At 41.8% G+C, this 18,078-nt stretch overlaps 2 protein-coding genes across 3 annotated transcripts in view; one reads left to right on the top strand and one right to left on the bottom strand.

Moving 5' to 3' along the window:
- Positions 1–555: 555 nt before the first annotated feature.
- Positions 556–4,530, bottom strand: mcfd2 (multiple coagulation factor deficiency 2, ER cargo receptor complex subunit). Of its 2 annotated transcripts, none has more exons than XM_036546799.1 (4): positions 4,461–4,530; positions 3,187–3,408; positions 2,613–2,772; positions 556–2,249 (listed from the first exon to the last, which is right to left on the bottom strand). In XM_036546799.1, the coding sequence occupies exons 2-4, from the start codon at positions 3,348–3,350 to the stop codon at positions 2,118–2,120; spliced, it is 456 nt and encodes a 151-aa protein (XP_036402692.1). In that variant the 5' UTR covers positions 3,351–3,408; positions 4,461–4,530; the 3' UTR covers positions 556–2,117. The 2 variants fall into 2 exon arrangements, with proteins under 2 accessions (XP_036402692.1, XP_036402691.1); XM_036546798.1 differs by having other exon boundaries at positions 4,457–4,524.
- A 5,068-nt stretch (positions 4,531–9,598) lies between these two features.
- ttc7a (tetratricopeptide repeat domain 7A) overlaps positions 9,599–18,078 on the top strand; it is a 68,340-nt gene continuing 59,860 nt past the window's right edge. Inside the window, exons 1-3 of the mRNA XM_036546599.1 lie at positions 9,599–9,738; positions 13,606–13,769; positions 14,070–14,238. Coding sequence (XP_036402492.1) covers positions 9,609–9,738; positions 13,606–13,769; positions 14,070–14,238 — 463 coding nt within the window. The 5' untranslated portion in view covers positions 9,599–9,608. The remainder of the gene's footprint in view (positions 9,739–13,605; positions 13,770–14,069; positions 14,239–18,078) is intronic.

Here is an 18,078-nt window from a genome sequence, read left to right as displayed (position 1 = left end):
TGACCTACTACCCTGGTAAATATCCCCTTTCTGCTCAGGTGCTCCTGTTTATTTCTTGCTTAGCTTACTGTAAGTTTCCATGTAAAATGAATGAAACAGAAATGCTGGATGTGACGTAGTTTTCTCAAAAGGCCACAATGACACTTAAAGTGAGAGGAGAGCAGTCTTCACTTTTGCCTGAATACCTGACAACAGGTAAAGCTCTTCATTTTGTCACTGATCCTGTGAGCACTGCCTGAGTGAGGGAAAAACTGGTAGAGTTAATAAAGGTACATTCACTGCATACAATTATAATGGTTGAATACAGGTATTGAATATAGGTCAAATACAAATGTTTCATTCTCACTTTTTGTATGATGCTAATGCCACACACCACACTTTGTCTCCAATTTCATATGTACTGTAATATTAACATGGTTCATCTGTACTGTTTTTTCTTCATCTTTTTTTCCTTCTAGGTCTTTTTTCCCATATTCAAAGCACATGTGGTTTGTAGAATGTTAGATGGATGCAGATTCTTTGGAAAGCTTTGGAACTGAACTCAAAGACAGGAGGGGGGATTGCATTATTTATTTCTTTTATTTCAGTTGTAAATTAGACGCAAAACACTGTCGCTTCACTTTACCAATATCACCGTCTGATGCAGTCTGAGAACGAGACATCTGTTTTCAACATCCCAGGTTTCACAAAACAATTAAAATGAAACTATTTCAAAATATAATTTGTCGTAACAAAAAGTGTTTTGGTTAACCTTTAGAAAACAATTCATTTTACAAATGGATTGAATATTCTCAAGCGGCCTTATTGCACAGACCCTGAACTCTTATATAGTGATATGTAGCCATTTTACAGCTATGAATTTATATTTGGTACTAAAATATACATTAAACATTATTACTGAAATTGAAGCAGTATAGGAATCTGGATAGGTCTGCTGAAGAAAGGGGGAATTCTTTAACAGTGGTCTTGCTATTAATGTTGCTCAAGTTAACCCAGTCAAAAACCATAATGCACAAAGTGGACATTCATGATTCACATTCAGTCACTGCTGAAGTAGGAAAGCCCCGGATCAGTATCTCTCAAAGTCGTTCCTATGACCACAGGTGCCAGCAACCACCTGTGCGATCGCTTGCCTGCCTGGCTTGTTTTTCTCTCCCTGGATTCCCCAGCAGGGGTCAGTGTGGAGGCAGCAAGTATCTGCCCCATGCTCTTGTTATTCTTTTTGTAGGGATGTCTACAGAAGGTTTGTGTATAATTCATGGTTAGTACTGTAGTCTAATCTCACATCTGTCACTACAATACAGACCCACAAGTCCTTTGCGCACAATAATGACAATAACAGTGAATGTGGGTAGACTACTGAGTTTAGAGTTTGCATCATTCACACACCTTAGCTGCTTTGCAAGTCGTGATTCGTCCCTCGGCATCCTATGAAAAAACTCACCTGCAGTACAGGTGTATGAGGTGAGACTGCATGACCGGGTGAGTCTCGTGCACCTGTCTGCCCTCTGTCTGACACTGCAACACCTCTTTGTACGGCAGTTTCACTCCTCACCCGAGTTAACAGGGAGTGGAGTTGGCCATTTTTTCCTAGATTGTTTCTAATATGTTTTCTTTGTGCATGAATAGTTTGTTATCAGCTTCATTTACACGCTGACAAGAGCAGAACTATGAGCTGACCTTACTTCATCCTGTTCATGGACAGGCTCAGAAACATTATCTATATATCTATATCATTAACTCCAATGATTGAAAAGATTGAGAAATACTGATGATGGAAAACTGATGTAGAGTAACCACGATTTCCAGATTAGTTATTGCAAAGCAATTATTGACTAATTACTACCACCAGTATTGATTTACAGTACATTTCTACAGTGTTTTATTGCGTACAGTAGACATGTTCGGCAGTTTCTACGTGTGTATTTCAATTACATGTTGATGCTGGTAGTAGAGCTAGTGTAGCTCCACTGAGATAGTCAAAATGACTTAACGCTAGCTCCAGTTAATTAATGCTGCTTGCTTCTTGCTGTTGTTTAAAGAAGAGGGTGGATGGTTATGTGCAGTGAAATGCTTCACCTCTGAATGTCCATTCACAGTTGCTCAGTCCCATTCCTTTACTCGAGCGACTTTGCGAACTCTGCGTAATCGATGTAGCCATCGTTGTTTTTGTCGTCGTCTCTCAGGACATCGTCTATCAAGCTGATGAGGTCTTCCTCTTTCATGGGCTGGCTGTCCTCTCCTCGCTCCTGGTGATTAAAATTAAGGTATTTCAGTTTACACTGAGCTCGGGGACAGGACCCTCATCAGAGACTGTTCTGCACATAAAGATGCCAAAAAGCTCTTACAACAAATCATTTCCTCAATAATCACTTAAGATGAAATCTCTTTACCTCTACTTATACCCTTTCTTTGTAAACAGTAGCCATGAAAACATGCTTTCAGTTGTTTGAAGATGAAGCATGTACGAGTGTAAAAGATGGTTTCACTTTTAAATTTTGTTGATCTAAAACATGGGCAGATAATGCACATTGATCAAAGCATAACCGGAAGATTCTGAGGTTAAATTTTGTGTATATATATGTATACAGCGAATGCTTGTGTGTGTGTACCTCTTTGTGGACATGTGTTATGGCAGTGGCCAGCTCCAGCCCGTCCAGCAGGTTGTTGCCGTCATAGTCATGCATTTTGAAATAGTGCAGCTGCAGCTCGTGGGGAGACATGTCTGCCTCTGGCTTGTCGATTACTCCCTCCAGATGCTCCATGATGTGGCTGTTGTGGGACAGAGGACAAGGCTACTGCATGTGTGTATGCCCAATAAGGCTCTCAAGCACAGCAATGGCAAGGCTAAAGAAAGACTGACACGTCCTGACTGGCTCAGTATTCCCAACCTAACTGGAAAAATGATAAGCCCTTTCGGCAGCCTACTCCTTGGCTGGGAGAGAATGACTCATACCATCGTGCAGCCACTGGACCCACATGTTAACTCACCAGCTGTTGAAAAACACTGTTGCAATAGTATTAAGCAGGAACGCCCAGGTTAGCCATGCTGATTCTTGCTCAGGGCTATGCTGTACATACTGAGAAATCACTGGTGGTTCTCAAACATGTGATTATACCATGTTGCTACACTGAATGTCAGTATGATTCCTTACTGAACATGAAACTGAACTTCACAGCACTCACTCCTTATCCTGGACCATGTTCTTGTCCAGGCGTACGTTAGGCCGGTGACCCTCTGCCACCTCTGGATGGCCGTGGGCCTGCAGTACGCGAGCGGACAGCAGACAGGTGACCAGAAGCAGCCATCCCCACGTCAGGCTCCATCCGGTGCTCCCTTTCCACAGCATTCCCACGCGGTATGTGCTGACCGGGTGAGACGGGCACGTGTGGGCAACACTACTGTATCTGCCAACACACAAACACACACACTGTGAGATCACAGACTGCGGGGAGAGGCAAACACATTCCTCAGTGGCAAAATGCCACTCTTTCAATGTTTCTGTTACACTGTGGTCCTATAATAACAGCGCTTGTCTATTAATGATTAATTGATGGGCTTCACAGTATGGTATGATTCGTGTGTATAGCCAACATCGTCAAACAAGATGATGAGGTTACTAGCAGTGGTAAAGGAGAAGAACAGGTAGCAGAACCATGCTGCAAACCTTGATTGCGTCTACATTTTTGATAAATAATAGTGTTTAGATACCGATAATAGAGTACCGTTAATTAACGGTTTAGGATGTAAGTCCGTGTCGTACAGCAAGCTCGCTGACTGACGTTATTTCATGTAAGCTTGTGATGGCACGTCAGTTTAACCAGTACTAAGTTAACCTTACCTAGTATTTCCCCGAGAATAACTTCGCTAACATTAATTAGCACAGACACACGCATTCCGCTATTTATGATAAGGAAATCAAGGCATACCTCTTTGGGGTATTTAAATAGTGTTACTATCAATAAATCATTAATTTATATAAATAGTAAATAGTAATACTACCACGACGACTACTGCTACTACCACTACTATTAATACCAATCTGATAACGTTAGTAATAAAAGCTGTAGTTCTATTAACATGGCAATGAGAATCAGCTAACAACCCAAATAGCTAGCTAAAAGAAAAAACAAACATCGACAATACTGTAACGCTGTCGATTGCAGGAACATCACTGATCACCACCTATCAAGCGTTAACTTAACTACCACAGGTGGGTGGGTAATTTGCTGCCAGCTACACTGTCGCCTCCATTAGCTAGTAGCTAATCGAGGGCACGCGACGCGGCAGCTGTCTCATTACAGTCTAGACTAGATAGAGTGGCTAGTCTAGAGACAGAATTGAAATATCACTATCTCACTAGATTTCTTGTTACTCAAAAGGCCAGCGCTTTTCCATTTCAATGAACAAGTGATGTTTTCAGAAAATTGACTAAACCATCCTTATCTCACTTACCTACTTTGAAGAAAGTGAACTGAAGTGTGAACTCTTGTGCAACGTTGGGCATAAAAACAAGTAGTCGCCTTTTCTCTTTCTCTATTGGCCATTGACGCTTGCCGTAGTAACCTTTCACCGCAGAAGACGTATGAGTTTTGATTGGATTATAGCTTCCTGACGGCATCGGTGCCCTCCCTCCGCTCTGCCACTGTCAATAATCCACGTCGAGCTCGTTCTGGCTGTTACTAGTCTTCTCAGAAAATGGGAACCCGAGCATAATTTAGGGCGCCCACAAAAGTGGAGAGCGCTCCCATTTGCCAACTCACTAAATGTCTAACCGTAGCAAGGAAAATTTTGCGCCCAAAGCCCTTTTCCGAAGACTGGAGGTTTCATTTACTGTTACTTTCTGTAGCAGATTAGCTGTTTAGCTTGATAATATTGTAGCTAACGTTAATTAGACCAACTCCGGTTGGCTCGCTAGCTAGATAGCATTTAAACAAAGTAGCAAACGTTATCGTACGTTTTAGTAAAGAAATCATAAATTTGTCATTAGAGGAAGTAAATAGCTTGTTGTGTATAGCAGTAGCTAATAGCTATAATTAGTGTCCCAGCACACTGAAACTACACAAGTGAGAAGTCACCCAAATAGCATATTTAAGTTGTTTGTATGATGCCTCTACGACTGTAAACTATGAAGTATAGCTAGTACAAGTAGATGCATCAATTTAACACCAATTTATCGATCAGTTGCGGTTGTACGTATCGCTGTTTTGGTTCACCTAAATTGCAAATCAGAAAGCTTATTGTAAGACTAGTTGACTTCATTCTTAAGCTTAAAGATGGCCATCTAATATTTTATAATTGTTACCCACATAATTTCTCCTGCTTTTGTCAAAAAATGAACAATAAGTCTGTGAAAACTAATAAGGACTGTCCTACAGAAAGCTGAGAATGGAAGTCATTGCTATCGCGTTCTTGTTTCATGTTATCAGTTAATTAGAAGTTTGTAGAATTTGGTAGCTTTTGGCTAAGTGTTGAAACAGCTGTGATACATGAATCAAATATTAGTTTAGGAGATTGAAGACTGACCTACATCTTCCTGCTTGCACGTACACCAGCTTGGACGTATCACGCAAATCTATTGACTTTAACTCAGCCAGCGTTTCTGTTGTTCTCTGCCTATCCACTGAGAGGCGATGTTGTGACTATTTCAGATGAGAATATTCTGTCATGACGTTAGTATTCCAGATACCTCTGGGATCTACAGACAATTTCATTGCAACGTGTGTGATCTCTCCATGTTGCGCATATTTTTTTCTATGTATGAGTTTGTCTTAGGATCAATAGCAACATTTGTATCTGAGTTTATTATTTTTGTCAGTGGATTAGTGAAGCATACAGGTAACCTACATAAGAATGGTTGCCAGCTCTTCCTTTGTGTACCACAATGTGAAAGTTACTGTTGGTGTTCCGAATCAAGATTTTATTGGTTTTCCATGTCATGATGTACTGGGCTGTCTGACTTGCATAATTTAACCTAATTTGAACTAATCCCCATAATTGATCCAGTTAAGCCATTGAGGCTGGAAAAAATGTATGGGAAAAAACTAAGGTGGGCCAGGACAAGTGTTTCTTATTCCTGTCATTAAAAATAATCACACACACACCCACTCTGTTTGGAAGGGACAGGATCAAAATAAAATCCTGAAGGGTAGCGAGCTTACCTTTACTTTATATTTTGAACTTTCTTACAATTGCTCTGTGCAATACACAAGCACGCTATTTCAGAGGAATCTCCAATTAAAAGTGGATACTTTTTTATGTCATGAGATGTATTGTCATAGCGCTATCTTTGTGCTCTTAGCATGGAAACATTTTAGTTATAGCAACAAAAACATGATCTTAACTTTAAAATGCTTCATGATCTCTGTGTTATAATCAAAATGATATAAAATGCAAGAATGCAATAATGACTGGAACAGGCCATTCAGCCTGTTGTGCCTTGTCATATGGTCTATACCTTATATAATAATGATAATAAAGTATATTTATGTTGCACCAACTGTGCTCTATAACCAGTCTAAAAAAGGTAACAGTAATGCAAATAAAACATATTTGAGACAAATTAAGATGGGACACCAAGAGCGAAACTATAAATGTATCCAACTGGGCATGGAATGGTCCAAGAGTCTCCGACTCCACTACAAAACCTGGCAGGCTATTCCATACATAATTTTCCTTTGCCAGTGTGAAACTGGGCTTTACTGTCAAGCTCTACCCTACAGGTTGATTGACAGAACGAATGAATGAGTGTTGGTTCATACATTTGTAATGTGGAAATTTGCACATTGGCAAGATTCCGAACTGATATCATGCAATCTTTGAATATACAGGTAATTAATTAATTAATTTGTCTTTTGCCATTTTATGCCTATGCAGGTATTTACCTTTAAGAAATTATAATTTTATATAAAATGCAGTCACAATCTCGTTCATATTAAAGCTCTTGGTGTGTTTTGATACAGTTGTGGCCTTTATGGTTTGTTGAGCATTTACATGTATTCATTTTCTTCTGTCAAAAATCTAATTATGAATATTTTAAAAGTATTGCTTTAGATTTTTTGCAATTTTGATATGAGAATCTGCAAACATCATTCTTGTAGGCTCCATACAGGCTCCATTCAGACCTCTTGTAGCTGTAGAGTTATTGTCCTAATGATGATGGGGTTGGTTATCAAGGTTATTCAACAAATGAAATATAATTACCAATGCCCTGTACAATTACACTTAATGGATTCCAGAGAGCACTCATGTTGCAGGCCTAACTTGTGTGAATCTTTACCTGTGTCCTCCTCAGGCATATGGTAAGTCTCTCTGTTGATGTTAAGCGGTCTGCATTTATCAACACTTGGGTCTCGCATATCACAAGAATATCATCAACACTTACACATGAAAATAACTGAGGTACAGTTGGGTGGTTGAAGCTCACTTACATCTGATATGTTCTGGAAAACCTTTTCCATCATATTCCACTGTGATATAGCATACAATGTCCTCAAAACCTCGCTTTTCTAGACCAAAAGTGGCCACACAGGCAAACTTATATTCCAAGCTACTTGAATAGTCGTTCAGTTGTAGGTTGTTTTCAAATTTGTGCCGCCATGAAGAATATTTAGCACCAGAGTGGCATTTCTTTTCCACATCTCATGGCAAAAATGCATGTCATGGGAGCATTGCTAAGAGAGCTCCATAAGCAAGTGTTCATCCAACAGACAAACCATGGCACTCAGACATAGTTTTAACTTTGGAAAAGAAAATTTACAGTGCATAACAATGCATTCTTCTTAGCAGATACTCTTCTCCAGAACAACTTCCATTATCATTTTTTTCAATGTTATCTGCAGTTACACATTTGGATAGCTACTGAGGCAGGTCCCTTCCCCATGGGAATAACAAAGGTACCACCCTCCCCAACACACAGGAATGAAGCCAGATGCCTTTGGTTTAAAAGCCCCGCTCCTTACCACTTCAGTACACTGCTATCCACGTTAATGGATACAGAGACTGTAAAGATAAGTGTGATAAGCTTAAGTGCAGAGTTGGCGACACTAAAACAATCACAGAAACCAAACAGTTGTAAGCACTTATTAAATACCAAGTTCCTAGTGAAGTCCTATTTGAATCTAAGAGGATAATGGGTCTTGGGTCCCATTTCATACAGAATGGCCCAACCTCCCCTATTCATGGGCCACTCTTTGACACATCCTTCATAGTGGTTGTGATCATTCAAAATCTGTTGCATTTTAAAACTGTTTGCCCCCAAACAGATCATAGTGATTTGAAAATCAAATTAGCAGTCATCAATAAAGTGTGCAGGTTCTTCTTAAACAAATTCAGAAGAATCTACCCCTTCCTCATCACCTACTCAGCCCAGCTCCTGGTCCTTTCCCATTTAGACTAGTGCAACTCCCTCCTTGCTGACCTTTCTATATGTGTGATCAGAACCCTGCAGCTCATTCAGAACCCAGCTGATCTCCCTTTGCTGGGTACCGGTAATAGCTTGCATCCGTTTCAAAACACTTGTGATAGCCTACAGGGCAACAAGGGCAATGGCATCCTCTTTATCTTCAATACATCATCAGACCCACTCTACACACCAGCCAGGCCACTCTGTTCCCCGACTAAAGGATGCCTGGGTGTCTCCTTCCCCTTTGTAGTAGCATGTCCCAATCATGCCCTCTATTCTGGCATCACAGCATACGCACTAATATGGGCACAGTCTGCTGATGATGCATGTTTGAATTTGGACAGGAGTGTTCTGTATGTACATGCCACTTCCTTCTATGCACTTTGTAAGTCCCTCTGGATAAAAGCGTTTGCTCAATGACAAAATATAAATGTAGATGTAAACCAACAAGCTGTAAAAACGAATAACATTACGCACTTGTACAACTTGTGCGATACTCAGTTGAATGCTGAATGCAGTGCATTTTGGTGTAAAGAAGTCAAGCAATAATCCGTTGTAACCTCGGATCAATAAATAATCTGATATAGACTTGCTGTTCGTTGCACGTTTCGCGCGTATTTGCTCACTGTATCATCTTCGTGGTGGTTTTGTGGATACTTTTTGTATCATTGAATTTGTCCATTACGTATGTAATTATGCTTATCATTGTAGCTATGCTGCCATGTTTGTCTTGTAATGGAGATTTTAAATCAGTGGAAAATTACTGGAAAAATTAAGGATAAATTAAATTAAATCAAACTAGAGAGGTGAAACATGTGCAACTCAAAAATGGATATATATTTTATATTCCTGTATTCATGCATGATACTCTGATGCACAGTTTAATATACTTAGCGCGTTTTGGAAAGATCTTAGGAACTTCCATTTGAGGATGGCATGAAAATCCACTTTTCACGTTTAAACAAAGGAACGCCTCCAGTAATACACCAACAAGAATGACGATCTGGATAATAGGTTTCACGCGTCTTCTTTTATTGCAGAAGCACGTGTCGCAGACTCAGACAGTAAAATTCCCAGGTTGACTGTACTGTTCGCGCACCCTGTCGCACATGCTCAGTGAGCATTTAATTTTTCTGTATTACTTGTCAGTCCGCAGTGACTCCTGTGGTGTCCGGGGAGTACGGTTCCCGGGATAGACCGAGGATGGCAGCGAGGATATCCTTCTCGCAGTATCGGCTGGAAGCAGAGATCGAACGCTGTCGCGCTGAGTGCCAGTGGGACAAGATACCCACGCTCGTGGAGCAACTGGTGTCCACGCGTATCCACGAGGATGGTGAGTGATTTAAACACGCCGAAAGCGTCCCTGGTGTTCTGTCTGTCCTATAATAATGTAAAGCTTTGCAGGCAGACGACTTAAAACGGCACAACTGCAGTTCCGCATAAACTGAACTTTGTACTTTCAAAGTAAACTCAAGTCATTTGCTCCTGCTTCGAGAACTTTAAACTTCATTTGGAAGAAGTTTACAAACGGTGAGGTTGTCTAGCTCAGTGAAAGTGCTTTACAAACTTTCGCACACTCTGTCCGTAGGATAGTGTCGCGTATGTTTTTGAAGTGAACGTTATTCTGCGTTCGCTGTTTTATTCATACCCGCATGACAGAATTGTGTTTTCCATAAAGTCATGAATCATGTGTCCGCCTTGCGTTCAACATTGACCATTTCTGCTTATGGATAAACTAGTTGTTTGGGGACATTGACCTGCACAGTTTTTTTATATTATGTTTTGTAGGACGTTCTTTTTTCGTCTTGTTCTGACGCAAATGTAAGGACAAGATCCCAAGCTTCAAATGCTTGGAACTGGTATCCCTTACAACAACAAATCCCACTTAGCAGAGGTTACCAAACTTTAGATATCATTATCTTTATTTTTGGCTCGCGCCACTTTGCAATCCTCCATGGTTATGCAAATAGTTACGGCAAGCACAACAAATTCAGTGCTTACATGGACAATATCCAGTATCATTTATACTTAAATATAAAGGAAAAAAATATTAGTGTAGCATTAGCAGTTAGGAAATAAATTAAAAGATTCATTCTACAGAAAGCATCAGTGCCTAAAGTTGTAGCATTGCATGTTACAGAAGTGCAGTGCTATTTCATCATTTCAGTGATGACACAGTTTATTTACACTGACTGTTTTACGTTTACAAATGTATCCCATACAGTAAGGGCATTTAAACCTTGTGTCAGTGAAAGAGAGTGTGGAAGAGAAGTGGAGTTGAGTTCAGTTGTTCAGCATTGCCTCATCGGCAGTTTGCCAATGAAACATTCATCTTTGCCTTGGACCCCTGGAGACTCTCTGGGGGTGCTCCCAGGGGGTCCTTGGCCTCCCAGTTTTGGACCCCGTGTCCTAACCATTCCCCTAAGACCTAGAGAAAACCTATTGGTGGAAATGTAATCTTTCCCCAGGGATTTGAACATACTTTAATTATTTCTATTCCTAGCACAGACATGTCTTGGCATTGGCCAATCAGTTGCAAACAGACTCTTAATTGGGCTCCACTCCTGCTTGTCAGTGTAAACATAGATCGAGACAGACCACAAACGGAGTTACATCTGCTCAGTGATGTCACCCAAGGGACTCCACTTTTTCCACACCTGTCACTGAATCATGTACTGTAGAATGTCACTGGGAATTTATATAAACAAGCACAGCAGACATAAGCTTTGCTGTAATTCGTCACCAGGTATATTTCCCTGTATTTCAATCCATCTGCTCTCCGTCTCTCTCTCTTTCTCTCATGGAGTTTAGCAAAGGTACTGTATTGGCCTAGCAAAGTAAACATGAGTAAGGTCACTCCTGTCAGCCTTGAGTTTCAGTGTTATTGTGTCAATAAGCAACCAGGAAGGTCATGTGACCAGGACATACCTCCCCTGCACCTGCATTGCTGGAATCTATGTGTAAAAACCCAGGCAATAGGCTACACAACAAAGAGTGGGTGTGGTATCACACCCACTCTTTGTTGTAATTATTGGTATATAGGATATAGTCACTAGGAGGTCCCTGAATTAGTTCCCCATTTTGAGTTTTACATGGTTAGGGAGGAGGGGTTGCATTATTAGGCATGTGTTAGACCAGTGTCCTGCTCCAGATATGGGCTAGAAAATGAATAACGTTCAGCTCTCAGACCAGCCTGACAGAATGAATGTGCCGCTTATATATCAGGCACTCCTCACTCATTAGAGGGCACTCCAGTGCAGTCAGGTTCACAGAGGAGGAAGGGCAATAACATCTTGTTCTGGCCTAGAAATAATTGATAAAATTTAATGCTAACTCCAGAGAGTCAGAGCTCCACAGGGCTGCAGGTGCAAGCGGAGCTGCTACCCATTCACAGCATGACAGTCACACCAGGGTGGTCTTTAAACAGTGGCCTTGGAAACTAGAAAGCAGCTAAAAATCCAGCAAGAGAAATGCAGCAGCTGTAGTGATGAGCCCTGTCCCACTTAATTTAGTGAAATTCAGTGCACGTTTTTTATACAAATAAATGTTTTCAATATTTAATGATATTCGGCTGAAAATGAACAAATGATTAAATGGGTGACATTGACATTGATGATGAGAGTCTTGCCTTTCTTTCTCCTGCACATAAAATCATTGTGAAACAGAATTTGAGCTATAATGATTTTTATATTTCATTCATAATGTGAATTAATGACTAAAAGTCACCAACAGCCAGCCTGTGCTGTTCCAAATTGCAGGGAACAGGTGCAGCTATTTTCACATTGCATGAAACAGAAAAGAGGAAGCACTCTTGCAAACAGTTTCCTCCTATTTATCTCAACAATATCTAGCTTGGTCCAACTGATGTCCACCAACTGGTAGTATATTAAAATAAAGTCTCAAAGAGCCATGAAGCAATAGCTGTCTTGCAGCCTAATGTGGTTTACCTCATAATAGGCTAGACACAGTATGTCAGGCCAGAGTCAACATTTCAACATGTGGTAGGGCTAGCCTTCAGGACTAAAGAGATTATAATCGGTTGTTTGCTTATCTTGCCTGTTTGTTTGTCTTGATGCCTTATCAGTGATGTGCTACTAGCTGTATGCATCATACCATGACTGCATTACTCTGAATAAGAGTATCTGCCATAATAATAATAATAATAATAATATTGTGAAGTAAGAAGTCATTCATGTTATTTTGGGAACACGTTTTGTGAGTGCATTGTGTGACCCAGACAAACATGCCCACCACAGAGGTTTTCTGTTGCATTAAATCTCAGATTGATACGGCTCTTGAGTGCTAACAGGCCTTTGCCGTCGGGGCTACGGATGGCAGGGGGGCTGTGAGATAAGACTGCAGAGCGATGACCAGTGGAAGTCAGCTGAAACCCCGAGATGGATGCTGGTATAGAGGGGGAGAGAGAGGCTGCTCGGAGAGGGACAGAGGCTGCCGAAGGGTGGTCACAAAAGAGCAGAGCCATGAGGCCACCCAGCTGCTTCCACAAGGCCAGGTTTCATCACCATTCAGACCATGAAGGTGGTACTTTCCTTTTCCCACTGGGTCCTGAGTATCTCATGTCGGTTTATAGCTGTCAGTCTCAGGGATGGCTTTGAAGTGAGACAGCGAGACTGCTGAACACATGACCTACAGCGGTGACCTGACAGATGCCCGCACAGAAGCAGAAAAACAGAGTGAGTAAAGGAGAACCGAAAAGGGGCTGAACATCAAGAGTGAGCCAGCTGTATGGAGAGATGGGCGCCGCACCAAACAGGAAGAATCTCATTGAGAACCGAGAACTGTATACAACTGAGCCGTAAACACAGAGGGAGACTGAGAGGGAGGGGGTGGATAGGGAGAGCAGCAACTTCCTTTTTCACTGCTTTGAAATGTGGACTTTTTTGGCCAGACTGCGCAGGTCTGAGGGTATTGATATAACGATGGGAGTCTGGGACTGTGGTTTACTTTGGCTGCAGCAGCAGCTGACCCCTGTCTCGTATCCATTTCTTGACCCCCCCCCCTTCCTGAAACTGCCCGCCCTGCCCCCTCATTCTGTGCTCTGCTCTTCCTCTTTCCTCCCCCCTGCTCATCCAATCTCGTCTTTCTCCCTTGACCTTGTCTCCTTTCTCTCTTGCCTTGTTTCACAACCCCCCCCCCCCCCAACTCCCATCCTTCTGCCCCCCCCCCCCCCTATTTCCAGATGACTATGGGAACCTGCTGCTGGCAGAGGCCCTTTTGGAGGAGTGTCTGCTAGAAAACCTGCCTCTCCTGCACAGCTCCACGCCACTGGTGGAGACGGACCAGCCCAAACTGGCCAAAGCCAAGGCCCACCTCAACAGCATCCTGAACAGGGGCCGTCTGGGGGTCAGTCTGAATCTGCGTTTCTCGCCTTTGGGTGGAGTTCATGCCTTTTGCTCACCTGGGGCAAAGCTGACTTCTCCTGTTTCTACCCTATGGGACCTGCATCTCACCTCTGGGTTGAGCTCACACCTGTATCTCACCTCTGGGCTGAGTTTTCACTTGTTTCTCACCTCTTGTGCAGAGCTTGTGTCCATTTCTACCATGAGGGCAGGGATGTTTCTCCCCTTTGGGCAGAGCTATTTGTCACTTGTGGGTGGAGCGCAGACATCTTTCATGCTTGTGTGTGCTGTTTTATCTCAACAGCCGAGGTACGTAAATGAGGCCCTTCTCCTGATGGCCAAGCTGCACTATGTCCAGGGCCGTTACCGTGACGCTCAAGGCATGTGTGCCAGGGTGGGCATAGATGACCTGACCCGGGATGAACAGCCACTCTACCACCTGCGGCTGCTGGCCGAGGCCTTTGTCATCAAAGGTATGTGTGAATTCAATCATGCACCGATCTCATCCTCTGCAGTGCCTTTTTAAAGAGCCACTCTAGCACATTTGTAGGCTAGCAATTCTGATTAAAAAAGCTTAATGCAAAATAAGAGACCAATAAAGAATAGGGTACAAAGAATTTACATCACTTCAATAAATTCTTTAAAATATTGTGAGATTCTCTTGCAGGATGCATTAGTTTATAGGGAAGGGTGTAATATTCAGGTTTGACATTGGAAGTTAATAAGACATAAAATAGGACTGTAGCACAGCAGGTTTGTGTCAACCAAGTAAACTTCAGGGTCACACTGATCTTTCTGATGAAGCTAATTCTGGTCCTGCGTCATCTTCTGATTCCAATAGTATGCTCACTAGTTTGCTGCAAAAGAAAAATAGCTGTTTGGTTGTTGGTGCCAGAAAAACCTGGACCAAATCAAACTACTGTGGTGAGAGTCCGACCCAGTAATTCCTATATTAAGTATTCAGTTAGCGCAGAGATCAGAGGTCTGAACCGTACAGAAAGAGTTATTACAAGCATAGAATTACATGTCCATGTATGGATTAGAAAATTAGGTCAGCCAAGGTCTTTTAATTGTAATCACTGAATAAAATGTACCCTGAGCAATTCCTTATTTGATTTAGTATATTAGCTTGTATCAGAGGTGGTTCTTTGTCTGTTTAAATCGTGCTTTACAGCACAGAACAGAGGCTGGTGTGCATTGCAGTGGGGTGCAGGATAAGCAGCTGCCACATGACCAGATAGGCCATGGGTTCGAATCCTAAAGAGTCAAAGGTTCAAATCCCATGAGAAAGGAGCGCAATTTGCAGCTCTCCTATGAGAATCCACTTATATATAGGTAACATTAATGTGCATTGTACAAGAACAACTGAACCTGTAATCAGATAAACAGTGTTTTGTAGTGTATGTTTATGTAACGTGGGTGCAATGGTTAAGGACATATTATATTACATTGCATTCATTTACCAGATGTTCTTATCCAGTGCGACTTCCAGCACACAAGAACAGAAGTGTATCCATTCAAGTTGCATGGGCAACAGTGTCGCAGTGTATGCCGTATGTCAGTTGAATCATTTCCACTCCTTGAAAAGATGAGCGAGATATCCAGAAATCATAGATTGATTGTGACGACTATTAAATCAACCTTATCTTGGCACTTGATATCTAAAATTGATTCACTGCTTCTCCTCCTGACACGTCAATGCTGATGAGTTTATTTTTAGACATGCACATGCACCATATGTGTATTTTACTTGTAGGTCATGGAAATGTGTTTAGAGGTTCTGAAAATGATGTAGATCATCTCTGCTTCCAAACTGCAGGAACTGTAGAATCACCCCTCTGCATGTACAATACTGTAGAAGGGCAATCAAATAAGTCACCATTTGCTGTTTTGACAACAGTCAGACGTCACGCATTGTTCATTCCCCTTTACCTCATCAAAAATGTATATGTGTTTAAAAATTCAACAGAATGGAATAGAACAAGAGCTATTTTTAGCATGGCATGTGTGTTGAATGTGTTCATTTGTTGACAAAAAGTATGGTCCATCCATGTGCTCTACTGTAGTTCTGAAGTGTCTGGCAAGTCTATTAGTGTGAGCAGACCAGAGCCCTTATGAGTGGTGCCCTCTTAGATATCTAAAATAAAGTTAAGTTACGCAACATGGACGTCTGGAGGAAATATGCTAAATATAGTGTCACTGTAGTTGCTTGCAAACTTTTCCGTAGAAGTCATTTTTGTCTAGAAAGATTTTGAAAAGGAGCTGGCGTGCATGTCATTTGTCAGTCAGGAACGAAAACTTAAATAAGGAATGGAATTTTACCAGCATCTTGGGAGTGAGCTGCAGACCGTTTAGAGGAATGTGTTCAAACTTAGTGATATGTTTGATAACTCCGCCTGCACTCAGATTAAAACAATCACTCTTCTCATGACTTTTATATACATATGAAACTGACGTTGAGTGCCAGGGCCGTTTTGCATGAAGGAGGTGGGGGTGTCATTTTGGACCGGTGATGGGAGTTGGGAAAAGCTGAAGAGTGTTGGATGAGGTGGCCCGGGATCAGCTAACAAAGCAGGAAAGGAGGATTATGGGAGCGTGGGTGAGCACGTTGGCGTTGACACTGAGTGCCTGTGGCACCTTACTGCCATGTGGTGGAGTTATGGCGCTGCCCAGTGGCGAGGGCTGGCCCGGGCCGTATGTCAGAGCGGTCTGGTGTGTATCAGGGTAATTGCCTCTGAAAAACAGCGTTCAGCTGGCTTTGGTGATTACACTCAGTGCTTCCTGGCTGTTGATGTGATGATGTCATCCTGGCTCATTTGGCTGGCGCGAGTGAGGATGGGGGGGGGGCTGCAGAAGGACAGAGGAAAAGATCTAGGGAAACGGCAGAATGCTCATTTTCTTCCATCTTCTCATACTTCCCTTTCCCGGTGTGACACAGAGACGTTTGACTGTTTTATGTCACATTATAGGCGTCATAGACATTTTGTAAAGACTGATTTTTTTTGTTCTTTGAATAAACTAAACTGACTGAAGCTCCCAATCATGTATGAGACTCCAGGAAGTGAAGTCTAGACATAGAAACCATTTACATTTACATTTGAATTTATTCATTTCGCAGACGCTTTTATCCAAAGCGACTTACAAGTGAGGTACAATACAACACAAGTGAAAAACCATACGGAGTCAACAATATTAGAAGCAACACATGACCAGATTTCAATGGTTGGCCAGGCAAGGTATAAAGCCGTGGAGGATAGTGATTCCACATCTGAAAGCTGAGGTTTGTTAGGGTATTAATTAAAAAAATTGTAAATGACCATGTTTTGAAGAAATGTTGATGGTGTTATTTGGAGGTCAAAACATGCTGGAGACCAGAGCAGGCCTTATTAATGAATAACTGCATCCTATTAGATTAAAGCTGGCCTCTGGTCCTTTTCTTGCCCCCTCTTCTGCAGACTGGGAGGTCTTTCCATTCATTTTTGTGTCAGTAACTTCCCCATCCGGCCATCTGTCAGAGCCCTTCTCCCCTGACGCCACGAAAAACTGCCATACGCTGGGAGGAGACTTCTGGGAGATTGTCTCCCCCTTTCTTCTTTACTGTTTAAAACTGTCTCCCAGTCTCTTCACTATAGATATATTGGTCCCACTGTAGAGTCAATTAGAAAGGTAAAGCTGGAGGTAAATAGATTAGTTCAACTCAATAACCAATAAAAGTGTTAATGAGAGTAGTGGCTAATGCTGGCAGACTGAGCGTTAGAGATTATTAAATCTCTAAATAGATGCTCATGTAATTGTTGATTTGTTTTGATCATAGTGTCAAATATCTGAGAAAGAATTGCATTTTAGAAAATGAGGGATTGCTCCAAGAAAGCTGGTGGCCAACTGTTTATTTCTCTGCCAAAATGTTCTGTGGAAAAATGAAAAAGTCTCTTAGAGTTATGGTTCCGTCTAATCCCATTCCAACTGTGAATGTTTGATCAATTTCCTGTGGAAATGAATTTTATAAAGATAAGGGGCACTGCTTTCATGGCGATGCTCCCATTATGTAGTATCAGGACATAATAGTATTGTTACAGATCAATGGGAGTGTCTGATAATAACACATGATGGGCATTAAACCCCATGGGGCTCTTCAGGGAAGAGCTGCTCCCAGTGTGAGCTGACAGCCTGTCTTTTCATGCGAGACGTCCTTTGCCCTCCTCCTGTGAGAGCTGCAGATCTTACAGCTTTTAAAGATGACAAGGTGTTGGGAACTAGGAAGAAATAAATAAGATCAGTAGATAAGGGGAAACATCAAACCTTATCCAGTGTTA

This window comes from Megalops cyprinoides, chromosome 15 (genome assembly GCF_013368585.1).
Source record: "Megalops cyprinoides isolate fMegCyp1 chromosome 15, fMegCyp1.pri, whole genome shotgun sequence".
Classification (NCBI taxonomy): Eukaryota; Metazoa; Chordata; class Actinopteri; order Elopiformes; family Megalopidae; genus Megalops; species Megalops cyprinoides.
The sequence above is the reverse complement of the archived record's forward strand: the minus strand, read 5'-3'. Positions and strand labels throughout refer to the sequence as shown.

Bases quoted from the DNA above. Each gene is read 5' to 3' on its own strand.
- mcfd2 (XM_036546799.1), bottom strand. From the start codon at position 3,350: ATGCTGTGGAAAGGGAGCACCGGATGGAGCCTGACGTGGGGATGGCTG. The intron at 2,773-3,186 runs GTGAGTGCTGTG...GTCCCACAACAG, and splicing joins AACATGGTCCAGGATAAGGA to CCACATCATGGAGCATCTGG. The intron at 2,250-2,612 runs GTACACACACAC...TTTAATCACCAG, and splicing joins TAACACATGTCCACAAAGAG to GAGCGAGGAGAGGACAGCCA.